The 23410-nt window shown below is 28.0% G+C and overlaps 5 protein-coding genes across 5 annotated transcripts; 3 read left to right on the forward strand and 2 right to left on the reverse strand.

Annotated features, from left to right (window-relative positions):
• Nucleotides 1-5755: 5755 nt before the first annotated feature.
• LOC128953458 (protein tumorous imaginal discs, mitochondrial-like) lies at nt 5756-6891 on the forward strand (the record flags this gene model as incomplete). The annotated part of the gene is made up of 3 exons (XM_054298940.1): nt 5756-5886; nt 5957-6658; nt 6828-6891. Coding segments are annotated over 3 exons (897 nt in total), but the record flags the coding sequence as incomplete, so codon positions are not given.
• Nucleotides 6892-7751: 860 nt separating this feature from the next.
• LOC128953459 (TLC domain-containing protein 2-like) lies at nt 7752-8898 on the reverse strand. The gene is made up of 3 exons (XM_054298941.1): nt 8857-8898; nt 8138-8490; nt 7752-8023 (listed from the first exon to the last, which is right to left on the reverse strand). The coding sequence occupies exons 2-3, from the start codon at nt 8457-8459 to the stop codon at nt 7752-7754; spliced, it is 594 nt and encodes a 197-aa protein (XP_054154916.1). The 5' UTR covers nt 8460-8490; nt 8857-8898.
• Nucleotides 8899-11693: 2795 nt separating this feature from the next.
• On the forward strand, nt 11694-15426 carry LOC128953437 (protein HIRA-like). Its single transcript, XM_054298920.1, has 3 exons — nt 11694-11983; nt 12051-14793; nt 14888-15426. Exons 1-3 carry the CDS (start codon nt 11947-11949, stop codon nt 15264-15266), a joined length of 3159 nt encoding a protein of 1052 aa, XP_054154895.1. The 5' UTR covers nt 11694-11946; the 3' UTR covers nt 15267-15426.
• Nucleotides 15427-15793: 367 nt separating this feature from the next.
• LOC128953442 (phosphorylase b kinase gamma catalytic chain, skeletal muscle/heart isoform-like) lies at nt 15794-18638 on the reverse strand. Its single transcript, XM_054298924.1, has 10 exons — nt 18323-18638; nt 17610-17782; nt 17468-17522; nt 17303-17368; nt 17120-17192; nt 16939-17029; nt 16590-16834; nt 16407-16487; nt 16138-16296; nt 15794-16028 (listed from the first exon to the last, which is right to left on the reverse strand). The coding sequence occupies exons 1-10, from the start codon at nt 18451-18453 to the stop codon at nt 15882-15884; spliced, it is 1221 nt and encodes a 406-aa protein (XP_054154899.1). The 5' UTR covers nt 18454-18638; the 3' UTR covers nt 15794-15881.
• A 1834-nt stretch (nt 18639-20472) lies between these two features.
• LOC128953446 (signal peptidase complex subunit 3-like) lies at nt 20473-21444 on the forward strand. Its single transcript, XM_054298929.1, has one exon. It carries the CDS (start codon nt 20656-20658, stop codon nt 21199-21201), a length of 546 nt encoding a protein of 181 aa, XP_054154904.1. The 5' UTR covers nt 20473-20655; the 3' UTR covers nt 21202-21444.
• Nucleotides 21445-23410: the final 1966 nt, after the last annotated feature.

Here is a 23410-nt window from a genome sequence, read left to right on the forward strand (position 1 = left end):
TAATTAAATAGAAACAAAAATTTGACTAAATTTAGTATAATATTATAAAATTTCTATATTATTTTGTAATTCAGTTTATTTTTAGAAAAATATAATTAATTATAATTTATATATATATAAAACATTTTATAAATAATATTTTATATATTTTACTTTTTCATTAGCATAGTAATTAGTAATTTATATTTATATAATTAAAATACTAATTATTATTATTATTTATAATTTAATTAATTCAATAGAAACGAAAATGAGTCTAAATTTAAGTATAATATTATAAAATTTCTATATTATTTTATAATTCAGTTTATTTTTAGAAAAATAAAATTAATTATAATTTATATATAAAACATTTTATATATTTTTTACTTTTTCATTAGCATAGATTAGTAAATTATATAATTAAAAAATACTAATTATTATTATTATTATTTATATATCGTATAAATTTCCTTATATATTATAATCTAGTATTTGGTTTCAATTAATTTGAAATCAACATAAAAAATAATTAAATCTATTAATAGTTTTCTATATAAAAAAATTATTATTATTATTATAATCTTATATATAATTATTATACAGTAATATCTATATGTATATTATATTGATATATAAATATGCTTTTGTTTTTTAGTTATATCATATTTTTTATACTTATAATTTATAAAATAATTATTTAAAAAAAACATTTTTTTTATAGTTAATTATTATAATATATCTATTATATACAACAACAAAAACAACAACAAACTAATTAAATTTATTAATAGTTTTCAAAATATCATATTATTAATTATTATACAGTAATATCTATATATACAGTATATATCATATTATAGGGTGATTCTGGCGGTCCATTGATACAGTTTGTCGGCAATCGGGCCGTACTTATCGGTACACTTAGAGGTGGTAACGTTCCCTGTAAGGGACCAGTATCTGATAAACTAATGTCATTCCTGCGCGTGTCACGTGTTGTCCAATGGATTAGCGATACGGTTAATAGTAATCAATAAAAAAGTTATTAAAATTATTATTATTATTACAAAACAAAATATTCTAAAAAAAAATTATTATATAATTATAATTTTTTTTTAAATATCTATAGATTTAGAAATTATTGTAAAACTTCTAAATAGAAATAAATATTTGTTTAAAAGTTTATATATATATACATACGGTATATAGTATTTAAATAAAAAATAATTAATAGTTAATAGTAATCGATAAAAAATGTTATTAATATTATTATTACAAAACAAAATATTAGATTTAAAAAAAATAATTATATAATTATATATATTTTTTTAAATATCTATAGATTTAGAAATTATTGTAAAACTTCTAAATAGAAATAAATATTTGTTTAAAAGTTTATATATATATACATACGGTATATAGTATTTAAATAAAAAATAATTAATAGTTAATAGTAATCGATAAAAAATGTTATTAATATTATTATTACAAAACAAAATATTAGATTTAAAAAAAATAATTATATAATTATATATATATTTTTAAATATCTATAGATTTAGAAATTATTGTAAATAAAAATAAATATTTGTTTGAAAGTTTATATATATAAATTCATTAACTATTATATGATATAATATTTATATTGTATTACTGTATTATATTACAAATATTATTTTTTAATACACAGTTATGCTAATTTAAAAAACTATTATATTAGTTTTAAAATAAAATTTACTTTATATATAAATATTATAAATTAAAAATCATTAATTTTTATATAGTTTTTATGTTAATTATGTATTTTAAAATAAAATATTGATGTATTTTATTCAACAAATAAATTATTTATTAAGTATTTAAATTTAAAATTATTATTATATTTATTATTAATGAAAATATCTATAAAAATCTAGTGTTAATAGTATTAGTGAATGGTTTGCACTCACGTATCAAACAATACCCGAACGTAACGCTCGACACGTGTGGTATCGGCAGACAGTCATCACTGTTGTTGTCGACGACGACTATTACTGGCCGACAATGTTTCAAATGGTTAACCAATGAGACTACAAGTAGTGTCCAAAACGGACGGTTAGCCCTTCCGGGAGAGTTCCCATGGATTGTATTTATTGAGGGATATAAATATTTTTGGGGATTTTGGAAAACCGATCGGTATTTATAATTAAATATATATATATATAAAATAGAAATAATTGAAAATATTTCTATTATTCACTAAACTATATTTAGTATATTATATATATATATAATTAAAACATTAATTAAATATTTGTATTTTTTAATTTTTATTATTCAATAGTAATACCTGTACTGGAGTTATATTGAACGCCAATTGGATTATAACAGCCGGACATTGTTTGTAGTAATTAATTTGAAAAAAATATTTTTTTTTATCTACTATTAAATATAATTTTAAATAATAAATACTAATTTCTAATAAATATATCGGTAAATACTCTATAGTCTAATAATAATAATAATAATAATAAAACTAGAAATTATATGATTTTTTGTTTGTTTGTTATAATGTTATCTATATATATATATATATTTAGTTTTTTTGAATTATATATATTGAATAATAATAATATTTTGACTTTTTTTTTGTTTGTTTGTTAATACATATGTTTTTTAAGCCCCGATAAAACATATACTGTACGTACAGTTCAGGATCTGAGACAACCCGCTGGCCATACATACGGTGTGGACAAGTGGTTAACTCATCCCAATTGGACGTATAGTAATAAATATAAAAAAGCATACGATATAGCATTAGTTAGACTGAAATCACAAATACCGATACCAACGACATGGACACCGACACCCGATTCATGGTTTCGGCAACAGATAATAAACAGTATTTGTTTACCCGAACCGGATATCATGAATACGGCCGATGAGTTGGCATTGTTTGCCGGTTTCGGTAAGTTAGATGTAGACGTGGAAAATACTGGTCAACTTAGGATGGGTTGGTTGAAACTATTGAAACCAACATACAGTAGTCCCAGACAGTCGTATATGATTCGTGTAATCAGATATCCATCTCAAGTGGGAACCGCTAGCTGTTCGGTAAGTAATAATAATAATAATAATAATAATAAAATACATAAAAAATAATATATAAATTTATATATATTTTAATTATTTTAATAATATTGATATTATTATTTTTTGTTGTATTTTACAATATATATGTATGTAATCAGGGTTAAGCAAGGTTTTGGATTTTAGGGGGGGGTAGACCGGGGTAAAATTTACAAAATTCTCAAAAAATCTTGGGGGGGGGGGGGGGGGGGGGTATTGGGTGGGGTAAGATTTTTATTGCATTTTTAAACGGCAATTTTTTCAAAAATCCAAAATCAAGGGGGGGGTCTAGAGAAAATTCCCTAAAAATTCCTTAAGTTCCCGAATATTCCCATGTAAATTCAATAAAATTCCCACAAGTTCCCGTATAAATTCCCGGGAAAATAGGTAAAATTTCCAAAAATATAAAAAAAAACTTAAAAAACTTAAAAATTAACAAAAATTTAAATTTTAACAAAAAATAAATATTTTTTAAAAAAATTTTTTAAAATTAATAAAAACTTAAATTTTAACAAAAAAAATAAAATAATGTATTTAAGATTTAAAAATAGTTGATAAAAGCATTAATGATACACTATGAGTTATTTTTAGTATTTTAATAATTTTTAACTTTTAACATAATTAATTTTTTAAACAATACTTAATGTTTATAGTTTGTTATATATTTTTATTTTTATACAAATACTGACTGAATACTACTTATTTAACTCAAATTTCGTTAAAGTTTAATTATATTAAGTACAAAATTGAAAATATTTTTAAATTTTTTATTTAAAATTTAAAAATTATTAATAAAAACATAAGTATTTATTGTTTTATTAACTTCTTAAACTTATATTTAAATTGTAATATGATTACTCTTTTCAACAAATAGGTAATTTTTAATTTTTTAGTTTATTTTAATTAAAATAATGTTATTTTTTGATGACTTTTAACGTTATTTTAACTATTTTTAATCAATAATTAGATTTTTATAAATATTAAAAACATAAAAACACTTACTAAAATAGTATCAACTAAAATTAAAATTTTTATAAATTTCAAAAAAATTTTCGGCGCCTTCGGCGCCGAAATTTTAGGGGGGGGTCATTTCTCCTCGTTTTTAAGCGACAATTTTTTCAATTTGGTCAAAAAGTCTGGGGGGGTAAAATCCCAATTTCTCGATCTTAGGGGGGGGTATTTTGGCCTTACCCCCCCCCCCCCCCCCCCCTTACTTAACCCTGGTATGTAATATATATATATATATTAAAAAATAATTTTGCTATAACCTATTATTGTCTAAACTTTATATATGATTGTGATTTTTGTTTATATCATATATATATATCATATATATATATATATACTGTATATACAGTATAAAGTATTTAAAATTATAATTATAATTTTAAAAAAAAACATTTTTTAGTTAATTATAATAATATATCTATTACTGTATATGTAACAAAACAGCAACAAAAATAATTAAATCTATTAATAGTTTTCCGAAAAAAATATTATCAATTATTATATTAATTATTATACAATAATATCTATATATCATATTATAGGGTGATTCTGGCGGACCATTGATACAGTTTGTCGGCAATCGGGCGGTACTTATCGGTATATTTAAAGGTGGGGACGTGTCGTGTACGGGTTCGGCAAAAAATGGTCAACTAATGGCATTTGTGCGCGTGTCACGTGTTGTCCAATGGATTGCCGATGCAATCATAAATAATCGATAAAATGTTTTTTTATTATTATTATTATTATTAATACAAAATAAAAAAAATATTAGATTATTAAAAAAATAATTATATTTTTAAAAAATATATATAGATTTAGATATTTTTATGTAAATTCTATATAGAAATAATTATTTGTTTAAAAGATTTAAAATATAAATATAAGATAACATTATTTCAAAATAGTATATTAAATAATTTGAATAAATAATATTTTTAAAAATAATTTTATTATATATTAAATAATATAATAATCAATAATTTTTTTTGATTAAAAGAATATTATAACTTGTATACTATTGTATTAAATAAAAATAAATTATATTTACTTTTAAAAATTTCTAAAAACTAATTTCTATTATTTTGTATTAAATTAATATTTAGTTTACTATTCTCTCAAGTATTTGAATTATAATAAAATTTCTAAAATATGATATAATATTGTATTACTGTATTATATTTCAAATATTATTTATTTTATTCGTATATCAATTTTTATTTAAAAAAAAACTATTAAAATATTATATTTTTTTAGAATTAAAATAAAATAACTAAAAATATATATTTAAATAAAAAAAAATTGTTAATTGCATTGAATAGAGAGGTCGCACACATGTGTCATATGTTTTTATTTTTATTATTTTTTAAATAACATAACAAAACAAATCTAAACATCAAAAAACATATGATATATAAAAATAATGTCTATTTATATATCAATCATATATAATGATAATATAATAATAATAATTTAAAAAATTAAATAATATAATTACAGTTATGATCGCATAGATAATCAATGGTCACTCTATTGGACGCACGTATAATACTAACAGTCAGTCACCTAATATTAGTGACCAAACAAATAGAGTGTCCAAACAATACTGCATTAGTTTTTATAACTAAAAAATAAATTAACAAAAAAAAAAGTTTTCAATGAATTTATTAATAATATTAGATAAAAGACAACTGTTTTCTTCGGCAAACAATTATCATCAACTGATCCGCAGAGGAGGAGGAGGAGGAGGATGTCTTCATCTTCAATGTCGCCAATTGTTTGCCACAAATCAATTGTAAGTAATAATCATTGAAAAAATCAAATCATGTCTTAAAAATCAAATCACATATCAATTGTATCTTCAGATTTGCCACAACTAATGATAATAATAATAATTATTACGAGTTATTAGGCGTCGACCGTAACAGCGACAAGAAGACCATACGTCGGGCTTATCTGTCATTATGTAGACGATATCATCCGGATCTGAATCGCGGCCAAATCGGCGGCAGCGATGTCGACGGTGGCGGCGACAACAACAGCGACGGTGAAGACAGACTCAAGAGTATCAACAATGCCTACCAATGTCTGAACAACGATCGGAAACGACGCGAATATGACGACTATCTCAGGACGAGTAGTAGAGTCGCCGCCGCCAGTGCTGCCGATGTCGGCACCGATGCTGCGGACAGATATTATAGACAACAACGATATCAACAACAACAACGACGGAGCGCACAATCTGGCCAACAATACGGCGGCGACTATACTAGCAGTGACGACTTTGATCGCTATTACGATGATCTACGTAGGCGACAGTTTGGCCACTATTATTACGGCCAGCGATACGGACAACAACAACAACAACCCAGATATGCCAACTACAGCCGAAACAGCCGATTACCGAATATCCATATTATTATGATATGTAATATCATTATCTTTTGCGGCTTTTTGTTGCATTTGATTCAGTATCAGCTATCGGTGACACACATTAAATCAATGGAAACCAAATGGCGAGACAATGGCCAACAGTATGTGACAATAAAGAAAGAGTCTAAACAAAAGTATGTGTTTTTAAAAAAAAAAAAATAGTTATTGTTGTTGTTGTAGTTGTGGATCAATTGATTTGATCCATTGACAAACAAATTACAATTATTGGTAACTGTTTTTTTAATTGAATTGATTTTTATCTAAAATTTTTTTTGTTTGTTTGATATCTTTTTTTTTAAAAAGTCAAGACAACAATCGTTTAAATGGTGAACCAACTGATATGTCCACTGATATGTCTACTGATTAATGATAATAATAATAATAATAATTTGTTATTTTTTAATTATATTATATAATTAATTATAATTATATAATATAATAAATTAATTAGTATTTTGTTATATATAAATATATTTATATAGTTTTATCAAAACTATTTATTACCTGTAGATTTGTTAATATTATTAAATACATTAGTTATTTTGTTAATTGAAATAAATTGTATATAACTTTATAAATTATTATTAATGTTATTATTAAATATACTATTATTATTATTAGTATTATTATTGAAAAAAAAACAATACAATTCAACTAATATATTATAAGCTACGGTAATAATATATTTTTTTCATCAAATTAGTAGATATCTTAATAATAATAATAATAATTAAAATAAATACAATAATAACAAATATATATGTAATATATATATACAGTGTTTTATAATACGGTAATTGTTTTCGACAATCAATTAAAAAAAAATCAATTCAATTTAATTTGATTGATTTTTATCACTCACACAATCACAAACATACAGTTTTAAGTACCGGGTAATTTAAAAAATAAATTATTTTTTAAAAAAAAATTTAAAAACAATTATCGAAAAACAATTTTTTTGTTGGAGAGAAAACACTGTATATTACATTTGAATTTATATATATATATATTTTGAACAAAAACATGACTATAATAATACAATATTTAAATGGCAATCAAAAAAAATATATAAATATTAAAATATTAATTAAAACACTAATCAATTAATTAATTGGTCATTAATACAATATATATATATATAGGGAATTATTTATATATTTATATTTAATTAATTAATTAATACAATAATAATATATTTATTTTTTTTTATATAATTATATAATACATTCATTTAAATAATTTTCCTAATTTTTCCGTATATTGATAGTGAACTTTGTTGACAACATTGGCTATCATTAGATTAATTGAAATTGTTTTCAATAGGCAGACATTGAAATCGGCAGCAATTACTCTATAAAATACGACAACAGTTACCAAATAGATGGTCAGCACAAATAGGACAGCCATTATCAGATAGGATATCTCGATTTGATGACATTCCCTGTATAGCTGATAGCTGATCCAGGTTAATGGCGTAAATCGGAATACTATTAGCGTGACTGACAATAACAACAAAATTAATTTATCGGGTAATTAATCAATTGTACGGTAATTTTTTTTTTGTTGAAAAAATAGTTATATCTATAATTTGATTTTTTTTTGATAATACTTACAAACAGTGATCAATGAGTTGGTCTTATAGACGATGGCGGTCTGATTATTGGTAACATTGGCTAACAATAGCATTTCACGTATGTGTATGAATACCGATGATATTTCCACAGTCATAGCTATCAACGAGTAGCTGATGAATCGTTTTTCTAGTAGACAAACATTAAGACACCATAGACTGATCAGATGATGGACAATGATTTCTATACGACCCGGATATTGTAGATTGGTTAACGATAGTAGCAGATCGTAGATGAAATAGCCGATTGATATGCATATCAATGGCATCGATACCGTTGTTGTCTCACTATTATTGTCCGACATTTGCCATATGATTGATTGGTCCAGTGATAGACTGATATAACATATATATATTGGGAATACAAAAAATAAATACAAAAAATAAATAAAAATAAAAGTTATTTAAAAATTATTAGGTATATTATTGTTAGGTTATTATATATATTATTATATATATCATATATAATTTATTATCAATATTTATCGATACTTTTATATTATAGTTTTATAAATTATAAAAAAAATAATAACATATACTGTAAAACTGTACAACATATCTACTGGTATTATGAAATTGTTTTTTTTAATAATTATATTATACCAGTAATTGAAAACATATATAATTAAATTTTCTAATTTAAATGTACTAATAATATAGATATAAATTATTATTATTATTATTATTTAACCAAAATCTTACATATAAAGCGATGAAAATCCGACAATTATTGAATGAATTAGTGAACTAAATATATTCCTATATTTCCAATTGTTATAACCATTTAATGGTAAACATTTTGGTTTTATAAAGTTGGCTACTAATTGATTAAATATCACAAACGCTATGACTGCCGATAATATTAGACAAATTAATTGTATCATTACTTTTTAGTTTTTTTTAGTTTAGTTATGTCATCAAACAAACAAACTTGAAAATTAAAAACTACAAAATTTGATTGACACTTTAGGTAATGATAAAACTAAAATTATTATTTTTATTTAAAAAAAAATAATTAATTTGATTTGTTTATAAATATAATCGAGGTTGTTTACAATAATAATAACATTTTGATAACATTTTCAATCAATTAATTTAGGCGACACATTTTTTTTAAAAAAAATTATTAAAAAATAATAATAACTATCATCTATTATCAAGTTATCAATTATATACTATATTGAAAAAATTATTTAATCAAACAAACAATTATAACCATTATTATTATTATTACACTATTATTATTATTATCACTACTTGAAAAAAAACTAATTCAACACAAAAATTATTAATAATAATTATTATCACAGAATTAGAGGAATAATAAGATAATACAATATAATAATATTATATATACTTTTATAATATATAAATTTATAATAATAATAATAATTTTTTGTAATAGTGATGATATACGGTATATACAGTATAAATATAGTGGTGTAATATTTATGTGTGTGGATATCAATCAATAAAATAAATTGTGACGGTTTTATTTTAGTTGTTTGTTTTTTATTTTGTTGAGACAATATAATTGCCAATATATATAAACAGTACAGTATATACACAGGTATTATATATATATATATATATATATACAGTGTATATTATACACATCAGTAGTATATAGAAAATATATTTGTAAAGTACACACACTCTCTCACACACTATGTATATAACGTATTGTACAGAATATATATATATATATAGATAGATAGATATTTTTACAGTATTACCAACGATATACTGTATTGAATGAATAAAATTCAATGAATGCTCAAAAATATTTATATATACAGTATATATAATATATATAGAAATATATATATTATGTGTTTATATAAATTATTTGATAAGTAAGTCTATGGTCACCCCCAACACACACACATAATGCCTACAATATATTATTAATATAGTACTCTATAATATATATATAGTTAATGATATTAACATTTATTATTAATTTATTATTTTTAAAACAAAAATAAAATCGATTTTTATTTTTCTACTATTAGACAGTATAGTACTGTATATAATACAAGAATCACTCAATAATGATAATAATAATACTGTAATAAATTTTGTGTTAATATTGACGTACACTAACTAACCATTATTATTATTATATATATATAATATTATATATATATATATAATTTAGAGCAAACATTATCATTAATTTTTAAAAAGAAATAAACTTAAAATAATGACTAAAATGTTAGCAAGTTAATTTTTTTTTGTAAAAATAATAATTTAATAGTACAGTATATACATGTACTATATATATAATTTAATTATATATATATATATATAATTAAATACCGGGTGATATACAAACTAACCATTAGTTTTTGATTAATTATTTAATCTAAATAAAAAACATTAGTATTAGTTTTTAATCTTTTATTTAAAAAAATAATATTTAATTTATCAAGTTAATTATTTTTTAATTTCAGGGAGCATTTTAGTTATATAATAACTATATATATATTTTTTTGCAAAACTTTAATTAAGTAAAACTTATTATACAAAAATAAAACAACTTTATATTATATTAATAGTGTAATAAATATTTATTTAAATAAATCAATAATAATAATAATAGTAATTAATAATGTAATATAATATATAGACAAATATTGTAATTATTAAATATTTATTATTATTATTATTATTAGTATTTTATTATACAATAATCATTAAATATTGTTAAAAAACAGTATAAATATATATAATTTTATTTTTATTAATTAACTTAAATTACTAATTAATTTATTTTCCTATTAAAAAAAATGTAAAAAAATATAATCTATAATAAGCTATACTAGTAGTTAGTTGACTATATATAATGTAAACCAGTACATTTTAAATTATATAAAAATCTATAAAAGTAATAAAATGTAAAAATAATTTACACAATTTCAAGTACCGGTAAATTAAAAACATTTTTTTTAAATACATAGCATTGAAATTGATAATAAATTTCAATTTTATAGATTATAAAACTACAAAATATATAATAGAACAAAAAAAATAATCTAGGAAATTTACTAAAAATTATAAAACAAAAATATTAAATTAAATATAAAATAAAAAAATTTACTTTACTAAACAATTTGATTTTAAAAAGTAAATTAAATTATATATATATAGAAAAACAAACAAACAAATTAATCATTAAAATTAATAATTTTAAACATTTTTAATTAATTAATTATTTAATTTAAAAAAAAAATGTATTTTATTGTAGTAGTAAAAATTACATTCATGAAAATAGTATATAATTAATTAATTAATTATATAATTACAGTACTATTTTCATCAATGTAATTTTTACTAAAAATTAATACAATAAAATACATTATTAAAAAAAAATGATTAGGGGCCATCTAGTGTATAATTATTGTAAGTTAAATGCACGATGATACAATAAATATATACAAACACACACACACAATGTACATATTAATATATAATATAAAAGAGTGTACCATGTTACATTATTATTTTTTTTTAAATTTTTAAATAACAATAACATTTATTAACACATTATATATGTTATGCTATGATATACTATGCTATGCTATACACTGTTGTTAGACATTGTTTTAATTGATTGATTGATTGATTAATTGATAGCCCGACTAAATGATAGCCGCGTCTAATACCCGCCGCCGCTATGATGATAATGTGCTGACCATTTGATTGATTGTCATTGTTATTGCCAAAGAGTTACCGAACGACGACGACTAGTGACCAGAGAGTGACCACCAGAACCGAACCGACCGCCCGATGAAACTATTGAAACCCAATTGGATTAATCACAACGGTTTGTGACCACCAAAAAAAAACAATTGTCCGCTAAATTTTTGGTAACAATTTTTTTGTTTTTAAAGGTCGACCGATATTCTCGCTGGACATACACCCGGATGGCAGCCGACTGGCTACGGGTGGACAAGGCGACGATTCGGGACGGGTGGTCATATGGAATATGTTGGCCATTGTGGACGAATCGGCCGAATCCAATGAAAATGTTTGCAAACAATTGTGTCAAATGGACAACCATTTGGCCTGTGTCAATTCGGTTCGCTGGTCGCAGAGTGGCCGCTTTCTGGCCACTGCCGGCGACGATAAAGTGATTATCATTTGGACAATCGGTGCCCGTTACGCACCGCAGACCAACGGTTTTGTCGGTAATGTTGAACAATATCGGGTAGTGTCGACACTCAGGCAACATTCGGGCGATATATTGGACTTGAGTTGGTCGCCGGCAGATAATTGGTTGGCCTCGTGTTCGGTGGATAATTCGGTTATCGTATGGAATGCTAATAAATGGAGTGAAGTAGCGGTCGTATTGCGTGGACATACGGGTCTGGTTAAGGGTATTACTTGGGATCCGATCGGCAAATACTTGGCCTCACAATCCGATGACAAAACACTGCGCATTTGGCGTATCAGCGACTGGACCGAAGAGGCGGTAATTGAGGAACCGTTTGAAGAGTGCGGCGGAACCACTCACGTATTGCGTCTGAATTGGTCACCTGATGGCCAGTTTCTGGTGTCGGCACACGCCATGAACAACTTGGGTTCGGTCGCCCAGATTATCGAACGCCAAAACTGGTCGGCCAGTCGCGACTTTGTCGGCCACCGTAAGGCCATAGCCTGTGTCCGATTCAATTCAAATATTATGTGTTTGCCGTATAAACACAACGCTAACCGATCGCATAAACTTTGTTGTATAGCAATCGGCAGTCGCGACCGATCGCTGTCCGTATGGATGACATCCCGTAAGCGGCCGATACTTGTTTTGCACGATTTGTTTGATAATTCTGTACTCGACTTATCGTGGTCACAGTCGGGCTTCCAGTTGATGGCCTGTTCGTGGGACGGAACGGTAGCCTACATGGAATTTACCGAACAGGAAATCGGTTGTCCGATGACCAGCGACGAAAAAGTATTGTACAAACAAAAACTATACGGCGTATCCAAGAGTTCATCCTCGCCTCAACACCAGCTGATCGAAGATCCAGATATTATGGTAATTCATGAACAGAAGAAAAAATTTAATCATCAAAACGGTGGCCAATCGTCGAACGAGTCGTCGAATAGGATGGCGACCAACAACAACACCGGCAATGAGCCGTCGCTAAGTAATTCGCAATCGTCTAAACTAAGCAAAGGACCGACCGATAAGCAAGTAGAGGTCCGATTGGCTGATGGCCGACGCCGTATAACCCCACTGTATATTCCGCCCATCGATGGTATGACATTTTGTGTACAGCCAACTACTTTTAGTTCATCCAGCGAACCGAAGACAAAGATTTATATTGAAAAACACGACGAATCCAATAGCCGATCGTCGATTGGTTCGTCACCTGTTAAACAACAACAACAGCCGTTGTCGTCGCAAAACGCGACCACAAACGGCACACCACTAACACCAACACAACAACAGACAACATCAACAAAATCTTTGCCGAATATGAATACCGAACCGATAAGAGTGGTCAACAACAATAATAATAATAATAAATCCGATACCAATGATACTAACGGTATTAGTAAAGTCAAGGACATTAAGACGACGATTATTGATGCCGACACTGGCGATCAACAACAGTCGTTGCCTACACCAAAGCGAAAGCATAGTGCGACCACCGATGTGTCCAACAATAGTAAGACTAAACGTGGCCGACCATCGATTCCCGGTAGCGGCGGCGGCGGCGGCGGCAGCGGCAGCAGCAGCAAAGATATTACCACAACAACAACCAGTCCGAAGAATGATTTGACGGCTAAAAACACTTACGAAGCCGAAAGGCAAACAATCAATAAGATAATCGATAAGCCAGCGATTCCCATACAAGTTAAAGACAAACATCCATCGATGGTAGCTAAACATCAGACAGCCGCCTCCAAGTTAGCCAAAGATGGTGGCGGCGTAGGCGGTAGTGGTGGTGGTTGGGCTCATTCATCGGCTGCAAGTGATCATCACTATCTGCCAGTACTTAAAATGGACAAAACAGCGACTGTCAAAGTGTTCAGTGCGTGCGATAAATATGATCGAAAAAATAATATATCCATTGATATCGAAAATTCGATTAGTTCGTCGAAAATATCGGCTCTACGGCTAAACTCGAACGGTGACCGCCAGTGGCAGATACTGGTATCGGCCAACATTATCGCCGTTACCGGTAGCGATCAACTGATTGCCTGCGCCTGCAATGATCGTACACTATCGGTGTTCAGTACGTCTACCGGGCGGCGACTACAGGCACCCATTATGCTGAGTTCACCCGTCGCGCGGCTAACCTGTCACAACAGCAAGATTATGGCCATTACCGTACAGGCCGTACTGTGGATGTGGGATTTTAGTCGCCACCGGGTCCTAATCAAAGGCGAATCGCTGGCACCGTTGCTCAACAATACCCACGATGTTTCCATATTAAGCACCGGTATTACCGATTGTGATTCACCATTGATTTGTTTATCTTCGGGCAAATCGTATGTCTTCGACGAACAGTTTGGCAGTTGGACACTGATTGCCAATAGTAACGATGTGCTCAACACTTGTACCGATCAGAAGCCGCATTCATTTGATCCCAGTTCACTGCCATTGTCTACCATACAGTCTCAAACAAGGTAAGTGTCCCGTTAATCACACCAATTGATCCAATGATTTATCCCCTTAAAAAAAATTGTGGTCACATTTTTTTTTGTCTCTTCCCGCACACAGAACCAACAAATCGATGCATACATTGTTTTTGAGTGACTCGACACTACAGCAGTCGGCCGTTTTGAGTTATATTGACCAACAATTGGCCGCATCGTTTGTAATCGGTTCGGCCAAAGAATATCGTTTCTGGATGTTGGCCTTAGCTCAGCATCTGTCCAAAGAAAATATGGAAAACAGGCTCCGGGAGCTGTGCCAGTATCTAATTGGACCCATATTCAAGTCCATCCGGAGTCAATGGGAACCGAAAATTGTTGGCAACGGTAAACACGATCTACTCAAAGAAGTTTTAGCCATATTGTCGACCAATTTGCGTCTGCAGAGACTGTATACAGAATTTAAGGAACAATTGGATCACCAGACTATGTCGGTTGCCTTATAGAAGAGCATAGATTTTTAATTGGTACTCAACAACATCAACAACAACAACAACAACATACAGTCAATACATCCAATTGATCCCATATATACATTTCAATTTCATCAATCAATCAATTTTGTTATACACAAACACATATGTATATCATCAATGTCATTTTATAAACCATATATATAAATACTGTATAATTGTAAAAAAAAATTTATAAATAATCAATTATATCGTAGACCTAATTATTATTATTATCAACATTTTATTTCTCTCTCTAATTTATTTATATAATTAAAAATTATATGACTATTGATTATATAATAATAATAATAATAATAAGTTATTTTATTTAGTTTATTTCATTAAACGTGTCAATATTTTTCTACATAGATATTGGACTTTTAAATGTTTTTATAATTTATATATTACGGTAATTATTTAGTTAAAATAACCTCTATTTTAACACAATTTTTTTTATACAGTAATTATTTACAAATGATTTACAAAAACAAACAAAAAAAAACAAAATTTTAAATAAAACCTAATAATGATTGTCGGTGTGTGTATGTATGTACTGTGTGTGTGTGTGTGTGTGTGTGTGTGTGTATGTGACTGATGATGACTACACTAAGTGGTGGTAATATTAACAATTGATTGTTGATATAAATATTTCACCTCAACTTTGGGTCGGTTCTCGAAAAGGGCGGCCCTATTCTGGACTTCGCCACGTTTGACCCAATGGTGATAAACCCGAAAAGCGCAACCGTCTATCGCCTGAAACAAATAAAACACAATTACCGATAATATAATACAATCAACAACAACAAAAAAACACTGATACCCCCACCCACCCACCACTCAGGGGGTGTTAAATTACAATTACCTTTCTTAAGGTTTTAATTCGGTACGGATTGGTTCGCAATATTTCGATACTCAACGGTTCCGGTGTTAACTTCAGTCTAGTAATTCGTATCATTGCCCGTACGGCCATTATTGCCAATTGAAACGTTTTGCGGGCATTGAATTCGCCGACACGGGCGCGCTATTATTTTTTTTGATTGGATAGGATTGAATTGAAACAAATTATCGATTAGTTATTACTCAGGGGGGGGGGGATAACCATCTATTTTTTACGGTTAGTTAAAAACATACCACTGTTTGAAAAAAATGATGCCTAAGCGCCTCACTGGCCGTAATGCGTTCGTTTGGATCAATTACTAATAGTTTGCGGATCTTTAATGGTTAAAAAAAATCAAAGATATTAGTTGTTTTAGCAACACATCTATCAATTAAAAAAAAAATCATTTTTCGTATAACATATTCTTCACTACTGACCAGATCTTTGGGCTGATCGGTAATGTCGTCCCATTCGGGACTACAGAATTCGTACTTTCCTTCCATAATATTCCGCAACATTATCATCTGTTTTCGGTGCCAAAACGGCGGAAAGCCGACCAATAGTGTATACATTATGACACCGCACGCCCAGAGATCAACCTCTTTTCCATAGCCATCAGAATTTTCATACATAGAAGCTCTGAGCAGTTCGGGTGCTAAATAACCGGGTGTTCCGCACAGGTCTAACACACCAAACATCGGGTTTAAAAACAAAAGATATTTAAACAAAAACTCAAAATACAAATTGATTTTATTATCAATCAATCAATCAATCAATAACTTATACCATAAAGTCTTTCTTTAGGCGATATATTCTTTGCGAAACCGAAATCAGATATTTTTATATTCAAATTGTTGTCCAATAATATGTTTTCCGGCTTTAATTTGTAAGTAAAATAAATTGTGGGATCAATTGTGATATGTGATAATCAATCCATAAATAATCTATAATAATAATGGTTACAAACTTTGAGATCCCGGTGCACAACATTATATGAATGAATATAATGAAGTCCTTCAAACAGTTGTTTCATTATAGCTCTGGAAGAAGTGGATTATCACCAAAAAAAACAAAACAAACAAATTGGTCACCAATTGGTCACAAACAAAAACATCGGTAATATATACTGTATATAAAAATACAAACAAACTTTGTTTTCTTCTCAGATAAGGCCACAACACTTGTCAGATAATCAAAGAGCTCTCCATTCTTGCATCTGATCCATAGATAGAAAAACAAATCCATTAAAGTAATTGATTTAATAATAAAATTGTTACCAATTTTTTTAACGGTAAACAACAGATATTGTCCTTACAATTCAAATACCAGAAACACATAAGTACTCGACTCGAACACGTCGTGCAATTCAACTGATCCATCGGTAATTGATCGGTAAAAACAAACAAACGATACATTAGCCGAAAAAAAACAAACAACAAAATTGATGGACAACTCACTGATATACGGATGGCCGGCAACCAAACGCAAGATATTGATCTCGCGAAGCGACGCCTCCCGAAGGGTTAGTCCCTGAGAGTCCTCGAGATCGGCGGATACGTCGATAATCTTTGCGGCAAACTCGCGACCCGTCTCCTTCTCGATACATCTGCGGACAGTACTGGACACACCTCTGAAATGGACAGGTATTAAGACATTGATGAATGGATGCTCTCTCTCTCTCTCTCTCTTAAGACATTGATATCAAAGACATCTCTCTCTCTCTCTCTCTCTCTTAAGACATTGATATCAAAGACATCTCTCTCTCTCTCTCTCTCTCTCTCTCTCTCTTAAGACATCTCTCTCTCTCTCTCTCTTAAGACATCTCTCTCTCTCTCTCTCTTAAGACATCTCTCTCTCTCTCTCTCTCTTAAGACATCTCTCTCTCTCTCTTAAGACATCTCTATCTCTCTCTCTCTCTTAAGACATCTCTCTCTCTCTCTCTCTCTCTCTCTCTCTCTCTCTTAAGACATCTCTCTCTCTCTCTCTCTCTCTCTTAAGACATCTCTCTCTCTCTCTCTCTCTTAAGACATCTCTCTCTCTCTCTCTCTCTCTCTCTCTCTCTCGTAAGACATCTCTCTCTCTCTCTCTCTCTCTCTCTTAAGACATTGATATCAAAGACATTGCTGATGGATGTCCTCTCTCTCTCTCTCTCTGTCTGTCTCTCTCTTACCTTCCGAGCACTTCCTTTGGCTCATACTTTGCATAGAAATCTTTGGCTACATCTTCATCGGGCAGATCGTCCATTTCGTCCCGTGAATCGCGGCTTCCTCTGTGGCCAACAATGCTGTTGGTGGCGACCATATCACACACACGAGATCAATAGGCAAGTATTACTTGTTATTATAAGAGAGCTGATCCACTGGTGATGATGCAAATACTGAAGTCAGAAGACGAGACAATAAAAACAATTAAAAAAACAAAAACTATTTTTATCGCAATTTTTATTTCTCTCTCTCTCTCTCTCTCTCTCTCTCTCTGTATATGTATTTAATTCACATTACATTTACTATTAATATAATACTAAATAGTATTAATAATATTAAAGTCATATGTTTTGGACATCAATAATGTCTAAATAAATTTCAAAACCCTTTTAGTTTTTAGTCTATAGTTTTAATTAATAGACTTTTAAGGGTTTGTATATTATGTAGACATTATTGACGACCAATTGATTTAATAATGAAAATAATTACTGTATTATTGTATTAAATAATAAATTTTTATGTTGTAATCACTTTTGCATTACATTTTTTGGAGGTCAACACTGAGAGAAAAAAAATAAAAACCACTGCATTATCGCACATATTATAACAGTCAGCTGTCATTCAATTGATTTTAATTTTTTTTTATATATAAAAAATAAATAAATAAAAAAATAAATAAAAACTACTGTAAAAAACTACTATTTAAAAAAAAAATATTATATCACTTTTTTTTAACAAAATTAATAATATCTTTAAAGGACATCAACTATACTGTAATTATTACATTAGATTACCTAAAAAAAAATGGTATGATTTTTTAGATTTTTTTTTAAAAAAATCTTGATTATATAATTATTATATGATATTTGATCAGGCAAACTTTTTTTTATTAATTAATTTTTGGCAACAATTTTTGTTGTTGTTGTCGGTTATTTAATTTGTATTTCATCATCAAACTTTTTTTAATTTTAATTTTTTTTTAGATATGATAAAAATTAAACTTATTTTATAATATATATGGAAATATAATATATGATATACTTTTTATAAAACTATTTAAAAAATTACTAAATAAATAAATAATAAACCAAAACTAAAATCAACTAGGTTGTATACTAATAAAATATTTTTAAAAAAAAATATTGCTGTAATTAAATTAATAATTTTTTTCAAATAAAAAGTTAATTATGTATTATTTAATTCAATCAATTATATTTAGACTAAACATTAATAATACTATATATAACTATTAATATTGATTTAATTTTCTATTAATTTTTTTAATTTATAAATAACCTATCAATTTAACAAACATATAAACTAACTTTTTATTTAAAAAAATAAATAAAAATAATAAATCAAATTTTATTTGATTGAAATATTATTAAAACTTAATTAAATAAAAATAAAATGTACAAGTTAAAAAAACATATATGATATATGAATGAATGATTTATTATTTTTTTAATTAATACTATGAAAACAATTTATAAAATCAATTATTAATTAATTTTTATTATTTAATTAGATGCACCAATCACAATTTTAGCAATAACAAAAAATTATTAAAAAAATGAGCATTGTCATTTTTAATAAATATTTTGTTTCATACATTAATTATTTTAGGCGTTATTTATGTTAACATTTGTAATATTAATATAAAAAAATCATTCAATTATATTCAAAACCAAAACAATAATGACAGCCTACTAATACTGTAGTTTATGTATATGCACGCAATATTAGTGTTTAATGTTAAGAGAGGGCCGAGTTTTTTTTACAAAGCATAGACTTTGTTGAAAAAAAAACTAAAAAATAATTATATTTAAAACTGTCATGTCTGCCTAATTGCTATAGCAACAATAAACAAGTACTTAAACAAGTAGTTTATAATAGGTGTATATAATACTTGTTTATTGTTGCTATAGCAATTAGGCAGACATGACAGTTAGTAAATATATTTATTACAGTTATTATATACACACTGTTTTATTTGTATGTATATATTAAGTGTAATCTATATGATAAATCTATCTGCCTGTAGTGGTGGTGGTGGTGCGTCAATAGTATTGTTTTGGTTTTGATTATATTCTAATAGTTTTTTTTATTATTAATATAATACATATTGAATATTGAAATCTATTGGAAAACACGTCAGTATTTTAATCATACAATACATTGTAGTATCGGTTTGTATACTAATAGTTAGTCAGTCAATCAATTGGTCAACCAATCAATTACAATACCCGACGGCAACGGCAGTGGACAGCTGACTAACCAACCAATCAAAACACAAACAATGAATACATTACTTTCGCGGACGAACGCCATCTTTGCCTTTACGTTGTCAGTATTGGCTTCGTTGACCATCATCTGTGCCCTATCGACAACATTCAAACACTACAACCAATTGGTCGACATCGACATCTCAACGGTCAAGAAATTGGTCAAAAATGTTGCCGACTATTCTGCCGGTCGCGAACGCAACGATCTCGGGTTTATATCGTTCAATTTGGACGCCGATTTCGGGCCGGCATTCGACTGGAATACCAAACAGTTGTTCCTGTATTTGACCGCACACTACAAGACGGGTAACAATGTCCTGAATCAGGTGGTACTATGGGATCATATCATTCAAAGAGGCGAACCAACCAAAGTACAGCTGAAGAATCAGCACACAAAGTACTACTTCTGGGACGATGGCAACGGTCTGAAAGGCAACAACAATGTAACCCTAACGCTGTCGATGAATGTCATACCAAATTCGGGTCTATTGCCGATATCGACCATTCCTTATAGTCATACGTTTTCATTTCCCAACGAATACATTACTAAAATGGCTTAAACACCGACCGATTGATTGACCAGACAGACAGTCGACAAACATTGTCTAATAAGTCAGTCATTTGTATTGTTGTTTATAAGTCAGAAGTGGTAATCGTTTTTCTGTTGTTGTTATCTCTTATATATCTCTCTTTCTTTCTCTTATACTTCGCATGTCTTTAGATAAGATATTATTATTAAAAAAAAAGTCTTCAGTTTTATATTTAACATAACATTTTTGATGCAATTTTTTTTTTGTTAACCAATTGGTTTGTATTTTACATTAGAGAAAAAAATTACATATAATTTATTTAATAAAATAAAAACTAAAAAAAAACAATAAACTATTTGTTTGATTGATTGATAACTACAACTATTTGACGGCAACCGTCGGGTAGTCTTATGCTGTCGATGAATGTGATACCCAATTCGGGTCTATTGCCGATATCGACCATTCCTTATAGTCATATGTTTTTATTTCACAAACAAATACATTACTAAAATGGCTTAAACACCGACCGATTGATTGGTTGACCAGACATTCAACAGACAAACATTGATTGTCTAATAAGTCAGTCATTTGTATTGTTGTTTAAGTCAGAAGTGGTAATCGTTTTTCTGTTATCTCTTATATCTGTCTCTCTTTCTCTTATACTTCGCGTGTCTTTAGATAAGATATTATTATTATTATTATAAAAAAAGTCTTCAATTTTTTATTTAAAATAACATTTTTGATGCATTTTTTTTGGTTTGTATTTTACATTAGAAAAAAATTACATATAATTTATTAATAAAAAAAACAATAAACTATTTGTTTGATTGATTGATAACTATAACCACAACTATTTGACGGCAACCGTCGGCTGGTCTTACGCTGTCGATGAATGTCATAACCAATTCGGGTCTATTGCCGATATCGACCATTCCTTATAGTCATATGTTTTTGTTTCCCAACCAATACATTACTAAAATGGCTTAAACACCGACCGATTGATTGACCAGACAGACAGTCGACAAACATTGTCTAATAAGTCAGTCATTTGTGTTGTTTAAGTCAGAAGTGGTAATCGTTTTTGTTATTTCTTATATCTCTCTCTTTCTTTCTCTTATACTTCGTGTGTCTTTAGATAAGATATTATTATTATTATTATAAAAAAAGTCTTCAATTTTTTTATTTAAAATAACATTTTTGATGCAATTTTTTTTGGTTTGTATTTTACATTAGAAAAAAATTACATATAATTTATTAATAAAAAAAACAATAAACTATTTGTTTGATTGATTGATAACTATAGCCACAACTATTTGACGGCAACCGTCGGCTGGTCTTACGCTGTCGATGAATGTCATAACCAATTCGGGTCTATTGCCGATATCGACCATTCCTTATAGTCATATGTTTTTGTTTCCCAACCAATACATTACTAAAATGGCTTAAACACCGACCGATTGATTGATCAGACAGACAGTCGACAAACATTGTCTAATAAGTTAGTCATTTGTGTTGTTTAAGTCAGAAGTGGTAATCGTTTTTGTTATTTCTTATATCTCTCTCTTTCTTTCTCTTATACTTCGTGTGTCTTTAGATAAGATATTATTATAAAAAAGTCTTCAATTTTTTATTTAAAATAACATTTTTGATGCAATTTTTTTGGTTTTTATTTTACATTAGAGAAAAAAATTACATATAATTTATTTAATAAAATAAAAACTAAAAAAAAAATAATAATAAACTATTTGTTTGATTAATTGATTGATAACTACAACTATTTGACGGCAACCGTCGGCTGGTCGCCGGTGTTGGCCTCGACCACCAATCTATCCGATTCGTACAATCTATTGATAATTGATTGACGTCTGATAACGGCTAGCTGTTTGTCGGCATCGGTTAATAGCTGGTCAACAGTTTGTTGGTCATCGATGTTGCGATTCTGGCGAAACGCGTGCCGGACGCGCCTCAAACAATACGTACGATAGTTGTACGATACGAATTGGCCCGACTGGCGTAACATTTGTCGGTAAATGGATAGCACACGTTGCCGACTATTATTGGCGGCGGCGGCTGCGGCACTCATGATGGGGTGTCCGGTAATATACGGGTAACGGGTTTTTTATATTATACGGTATATTATCGAAGCGATAGTAAAAATGATTGAATTTTATGCTAACTTTAAAATTTAAAAAAAACTTTAATTTTTTTATAATACAATCACTTAATACATATATCATTG

Source organism: Oppia nitens, unplaced genomic scaffold, assembly GCF_028296485.1.
Source record: "Oppia nitens isolate AA-2021 unplaced genomic scaffold, nextdenovo-longstitch-racon4-pilon3 scaffold22_pilon_pilon_pilon, whole genome shotgun sequence".
In the NCBI taxonomy this organism is placed as follows: domain Eukaryota; kingdom Metazoa; phylum Arthropoda; class Arachnida; order Sarcoptiformes; family Oppiidae; genus Oppia; species Oppia nitens.

Bases quoted from the DNA above. Each gene is read 5' to 3' on its own strand.
- LOC128953459 (XM_054298941.1), bottom strand. From the start codon at position 8,459: ATGTCGGACAATAATAGTGAGACAACAACGGTATCGATGCCATTGATA. The intron at 8,024-8,137 runs GTAAGTATTATC...TGTTATTGTCAG, and splicing joins CAACTCATTGATCACTGTTT to TCACGCTAATAGTATTCCGA.
- LOC128953437 (XM_054298920.1), top strand. From the start codon at position 11,947: ATGAAACTATTGAAACCCAATTGGATTAATCACAACG. The intron at 11,984-12,050 runs GTTTGTGACCAC...TTGTTTTTAAAG, and splicing joins CAATTGGATTAATCACAACG to GTCGACCGATATTCTCGCTG. The intron at 14,794-14,887 runs GTAAGTGTCCCG...TCCCGCACACAG, and splicing joins ACCATACAGTCTCAAACAAG to AACCAACAAATCGATGCATA.
- LOC128953442 (XM_054298924.1), bottom strand. From the start codon at position 18,453: ATGGTCGCCACCAACAGCATTGTTGGCCACAGAGGAAGCCGCGATTCA. The intron at 17,369-17,467 runs GTAAGGACAATA...TCTATGGATCAG, and splicing joins GTGTTTCTGGTATTTGAATT to ATGCAAGAATGGAGAGCTCT. The intron at 16,835-16,938 runs GTATAAGTTATT...TTGGTGTGTTAG, and splicing joins GCCTAAAGAAAGACTTTATG to ACCTGTGCGGAACACCCGGT.
- LOC128953446 (XM_054298929.1), top strand. From the start codon at position 20,656: ATGAATACATTACTTTCGCGGACGAACGCCATCTTTGCCTTTACGTTG.